Raw genomic sequence first — 6089 nt, 5'->3', positions numbered from 1 at the left:
TGAAATATTGACTTCAAACGCTTAAAAAGTTTTCCATGTCCGTTTTATGCTGTTTTTTTTGTTTATTTTGTCATCTTACATATGACATGTACGTTTTAGAATGCAATTGCTTCCGATTGCACTTCGATAACTTGATCGATATATAATTTTCCGCACGAAAAGCTTTATAACGACACGAAGTTTACGACGTCTATTCGCTCGAAACCACATATACTACTCTATTCGGATAATTGAAACTCTTGTTCGTATCGAGGCCGCCCGTTAAACCGGGTGTTGACCTTAACCGATTTCTTGCACGATTATGCTAATTGGGCAAGATTATATTTAATGTTGGTTGTTAGCATGCCATTAATCTGCTAAGCTTATTTTGCAATGCATTTAAGTTTTAAAATCAATTTAATGTATTGCTAAAATTGTTATTTGACAAAAACAGTAGCAGATTATAGCATATATGATCTACATTTGTTGAATGTTCGAAGAATTTATTGAATTTTGACGTGCAATCTATACTTGTTCTAGCTATTTAACAATGCCTAATTTTCGTAATAGTTTATTTAAAAACTTTTTTCTTTAATATTTAATAGTTTTGTATATTAATGTAAGATTTTTTCTGTGAAAATTTTTTATTTTTTTTTATCTTTATATGTATAAACCTTTTTAATTATATTGACAAACGATACTTTCTAAATTCTTTGGAGTTGAATCACATTCTAAAGAATGAAAATTGAAAAGGAGTGGTTCAATTTTTAGTTTTTAGGAATAAGACTGTACTCTTCAGAGTGAGAATTCATTCTAAAAGTTTTAGATAGTATGATTGTATAGTCAATTTGAATAGGCCAGCAGGATTAATTATTAATGAGGAATTGACACACACAAACAGAAAAAGGAATTTTTTTTATTTTATTAATAATAACGCGCGTTTCCTCTGCCGTTTTTTTTTTTTATTCAGGAAACCAATATACCCATGACCTTGAATGACTGTGGTTAACAGAGGTCCCTCCCTGGTGTTGCGAAATCGGTACGACTGATCACGTGTCCACCCCCTCGTGTTCGTATTGCTCGCCGATTGGCCACGTTAGCGATCGCAGTTTCACTGCGTCGCGCGTGCTGCTCGTTCAGCCGTATTGAGCATCATTCTCGCGACGTACTTCTTATCACCGGTTTGCAATCGGCTACACGTGCGTGCACGTGTGCCTATCCGTGTGTGCGTGGGCGGTTACACGCGTGCTTGTGTACATTTAGTCAGGTGCATTATTGTGCTCGCCAGTCAAATCACGGATACTCGCGACATTCTTGTCGCTCAGTCATTATTCGAGACGTGTACGTAGCATGGAGAAATGTCGAAGGAAGTCGAAAAAGGTACGGTAAATTTTTGCGAGTTTTTTCATTCCATCAAATATTTGATACTGATCCACCACAATTGGCCTGAAAAAAGCAAATTGGTTCCGCGACTTGCCTGTGCCACACGGATTTCGTAATCTTTACTTACCGATTTTATTTAAATTAAAGTTATTATTTGAGATGACTCCTGAGGAATGTTGTTAGATAAAACGTGAAATAGTGTGAACGTTATGCGCATTATTATGCATCTGATAAGTTTAACGGAAATTTACTGTGCTATAATAGTTTTAATTTTCTAGTTTTTATGTGTATGTGTGTGAACTTTGATACAAGGATCAGTCACCTTTTATTGAATTTAAAGTGTTTCGACATTGCAAATGTTTCACAAGAATTTTTTGTGGCATTCGTGATGTAACGGTGTTGCTAAAGAATATATCCTAAAATCAGAATAAGTCATCATAATATTAAAATTGCGTTAAAACGAGTCTTTATTGATTGAAAAGTGATTTTTATAGTAATTACTTTTGACGCCACTTTAATGTTATGATAATTTGTATTCTGCTTAGCATATATGTCAAAACATATGATTTTATGTGAATATATTACGCGTGAATAAGTAGAAGTCAAGGCATTTAGAAATAATTATAACAATTAAGATAACATTATTCAGCCATAGATAGATTATAATATGAGCCGTACAGAATGGAAAGCGTTCGATGCTTTGAGTGAAACTCTCCTTTTATACAGACATATATATGTTTATCTTAACGAGAAATACAGGAATTCGGTTCGTTGATATTTTACAATAGAAAGTGTTCGGCTATACGCTTTAAGAGTGTGATGGTAACATATTGCAGGTCTCAAGGACTTGACGATGAAATAAACGCATACGAGCGGCAAATTTGTCTGCTAATTAAGTAGTATTAGTATTTAAATATAAAATTTCCGCGATTCGAGAACGTGCTCTCGCGTATACGTCTACTAGCCATCATAAAATATTATTTTAAAATTGTTTTAAAACGCGTCATTCAGTCTTACGTCATACGTGTAAAAAGCATACTTTATTATCATAATTATTGTGATTAACTGCCAAAAAACTTCTCGTGTTCGTGTAAATTTAAGGTTTGATGTAAACAGTAAATATATAATGTATAGACTTATTATTTTCTAAAACTTATTTATTTAAGTATTTTTGTTTATTTTTTCGCATATTTTCATAATTTTTAAGAGAATATTCGAGTATCAAAAAGAAACAAGGTTTTTATATTCGTTAAATTGGTTAATTTATGGATGAAAGCAATTTCAAGGTATTTATTAATTGAGTATGCGACGGGTATGCACAATTATTCATATTGAATACTGTATTTACATAATAAATTCATAAGTTGGTCACATCCGTTTGAAATAACAAGGAAGTCGTATGTTGAAAAAAATGGAAACATAAAATTACATTATGACATTTTGTTGTTTACATAAGAGAAATTATTTATGTATTGGAAATAAAGATTTATTATATTTATTCTAGTATATTATAATTCAACTAGAAAGAGATATATGAATAAAATACTTATAGTTAAATCTATTAAATATTCTAATCGAGATAACCAGAAATTCAATTACAATAACCAGAATTCTGATTTATACACGGAAAGAATTTTCTTTTAAAATTTAATTGTGTGTCCCTAATTTAATTGTATGTCCCTAAAAATATAATTGTGATACAATATAATATTTTAAAGATTTTTACCATGCACTTCAGTAAAATTAATCAAACTTATTTTATACTTTATTGTAGTTTTATTAATGAATGAGAGAGACTTACATTAAAATTCTTTGAAATACAATGTTGTTGGATAGCCCACGGCTATTATATTTTCAGAGTAAACTCTAAGAAAAAATTCTCTCCGTGTACGATCAGAATTTGTTTTATCTGTACTTTTTTTGATACAATCAAACCATTTCTTTAGCGTGTTATTGCATTAATGACATAAAACATTCTTAAGTCAACAAAATTTTTAGCTCAAGAATTCGTTGACGCAGTGTTATGCATACGGTAAATGAAAGCCAATCTTGAAACATGTACCGTGCATGCGATTATTTTTTAAACAGCTCGTTTTTCCTCGTTATTTTTGTTGCGTGCGATTTATTATAGATTACATAGATCATATATAAAAATAGTTTTAAAACAGTTCTTCAATTTAGAAAAATACATTCTCAAATAATTTCTATTTTGCAACTATATCAACTTATTAGTCAATTTATACGTCAATCAGGTTTCTAATTAAAGTGATGCCGATGACAACTTGTTAGTATAGATCAATCAGGTTTATTTTCAGTGTTGAAATATACTTGCTAAAAGTATACTTTACAATTGTATTTTAGCAATTTTTTATTATATCAATTTTATATATTAATTTTATACTTAACATGATTATTTATATATTATTGCTCACGCAATTATAAAGGACTATTCTAATTAGATTATTCTAACTTTATAATATTTTACACTTTACAGGATAATTGTACTTTTTATTTTTTAATGATAAAAAATAATGTGGTTTATTTAATATGTAATATTAAATATAATTTTGTATTAATAAATAATAATTTAATAATTTTTTATTACAAAAATATGGAATTAATAATATTATTAATTGAATTTGAAAAAATATTTTTGTTACATGTATATTATTTATAAGCAGTGTTAATAAATAAAAGTAATTAATATAACATAAGTAATATAAATAATTAACACTTGCGGTCAATATTATAATCAACTTAATTTAAAACTTGTTACGTAATTTTGAAGTTAATTTAAAAAACTTTGTAAGTTAAAGATTATTTTAGCTATATTTTTTGAACTTTTACAGGACAATAAAAGAAGAGAGATAATAATTAATTTAAAAAATAAACTTGTAATATTTTTATTACGATACAAGTTTTATATGAATTTAGACTGAATATATTTTGTTTTAAGAAATATGTTTTTGATAGATAAATTAAATAAATATATCCATCACAGAGGAGTGTGTGATTTCGATTACAGATTTCTCGACGAACCCGGAGAGTCAGCAGTTATTATTCGTCGAGGTATATGACAATTCACCAGACACATGTGTGAGAGTTCAACCAGATGAGCGGTTGTCCATGAACGAGTTATGTATTCAAGGCGTTTCGTCATCAAGACCATCGCTTCAGGACAAATCCGCGGCATTAAATCTTAACACACATATAGGTGAAAGTTCGAGCGGCTCGACAACCGTGGTAACATCATCCTTGATTACCGCAAGTGGGAACGAAAGTAATGATGATCCGCCGCCTTATGCCGCAATCACGCCACCAAATCATATCGGTTGGCCGTACGGACTTTTTCCATTCAACGATTCGTATTTTACGGACGGGACGACTCATAGGATGGAAATGCCGTTAACGCCTTTCCAAACTCATCTGACACCGGTCACGAGTTTCCATCCCGAAGGAATTAATGATCGATACGAATCGTACTCGATGCCGTTAACGACGCCTTACCAGTTTCTGAAGTTTGGTTGCTATAGGAATTCTTTGTGGAGGGAAACGGTGGACACCGTGGACGACGAAATAACGGAGAAAATCTACGATAAAAAAACACGAAGTGAGCATCGATGATTGAAATTTATGATCTTTGTTCCGTACATTTTCTTAATTTTAAAATTACAGGAATAAAAAGATTAAATATTATAAAACAGAGGATTTCTTCGATTAGAAGTAAACATTCATCAAGCGGTTTATAAAAATCATTATTGAAAAAACTTAATTGTTATTTCGTCTAAACAGTCCATTACGATACGAGTAAATTGGCATACGAGTATCATTGATACTCATACGAGTAATCATGTATTATACTCGTATATATATATATATATTTCTTCTTATTTTTTAATTAAAAAGAAGTTGGCATTTTTTTCCTTAATTCGATGATAGATGAATCATTGTGAATATTTAATTATATGATTATCAATAACAGACAAGATCAAATTTAAGACTATTTAATTAAATAGATTTTATAATATCGGTTATTATATTAAAAATTATTATGACATACATCTCGAAATCTAAAATAATTTATTTTTAACAGCATGTGGCGCTATTCTCGTGGCAGCAGCGGTCATCATATTCCTCATGGCTCTGTCCTTGATAGTTCGCTTTGTCATGGAAAAAAGCTGGTGGCGAAGATAGATCATCGTTAGGATTAGCCGTTATTTAGGAAACGTTCACAGATATTCTCATTTACGAGGAATTATTAATTATAACGAATTTGTTATTAGACTTTATCTAATCTAACATAATTTACTTTAACAGGCTATATCTTCTGAAATATGGTGCTGATTATCTTGGAGGAAATTTTCTCTATTTCTTTTTGTATACTTTTTTCACCTAAATCTATTATTAGCTTAAACAGAAAGATGTATAAAAATTTATTACAGCATTATTGATTAATATTCCTTCTTATGTTTCTAATTTTTTAATAGATTTCCTATGATTGTGTTTTTTGATGAAAATAATGTAACGACAGAAGTTTAATTGTATGTAAATTATGTTATTAGTTTTTCAATATATCTTTTTCTATACCTTTTTTTCTATATCGAATTGACCATTCGCATCAATTGGCTGAATTATTCAAATGTAATTTATTAATTCTTTTTGCATCTGAGATTCTAATATTGTGGACTTCGGAACAAATAGCATTGTAGATCAAGGCTTTAAAAAAG

General features: G+C 29.8%; 1 protein-coding gene across 1 annotated transcript; it reads left to right on the top strand.

Annotated features, from left to right (window-relative positions):
* Positions 1 to 1114: 1114 nt before the first annotated feature.
* Positions 1115 to 5711, top strand: LOC108751524. Its single transcript, XM_018491759.1, has 3 exons — positions 1115 to 1359; positions 4388 to 4972; positions 5456 to 5711. The coding sequence occupies exons 1-3, from the start codon at positions 1338 to 1340 to the stop codon at positions 5554 to 5556; spliced, it is 708 nt and encodes a 235-aa protein (XP_018347261.1). The 5' UTR covers positions 1115 to 1337; the 3' UTR covers positions 5557 to 5711.
* Positions 5712 to 6089: the final 378 nt, after the last annotated feature.

This window comes from Trachymyrmex septentrionalis, unplaced genomic scaffold, assembly GCF_001594115.1.
Source record: "Trachymyrmex septentrionalis isolate Tsep2-gDNA-1 unplaced genomic scaffold, Tsep1.0 scaffold49, whole genome shotgun sequence".
Lineage (NCBI taxonomy): Eukaryota > Metazoa > Arthropoda > Insecta > Hymenoptera > Formicidae > Trachymyrmex > Trachymyrmex septentrionalis.
The sequence above is the reverse complement of the archived record's forward strand: the minus strand, read 5'-3'. Positions and strand labels throughout refer to the sequence as shown.

What these genes read in the sequence shown, in the direction of transcription:
- LOC108751524 (XM_018491759.1), top strand. Translation starts at nt 1,338, where the DNA reads ATGTCGAAGGAAGTCGAAAAAG. An exon ending in GTCGAAGGAAGTCGAAAAAG is followed by an intron (nt 1,360 to 4,387) that starts GTACGGTAAATT and finishes TTTCGATTACAG; the next exon opens with ATTTCTCGACGAACCCGGAG. An exon ending in CTACGATAAAAAAACACGAA is followed by an intron (nt 4,973 to 5,455) that starts GTGAGCATCGAT and finishes TATTTTTAACAG; the next exon opens with CATGTGGCGCTATTCTCGTG.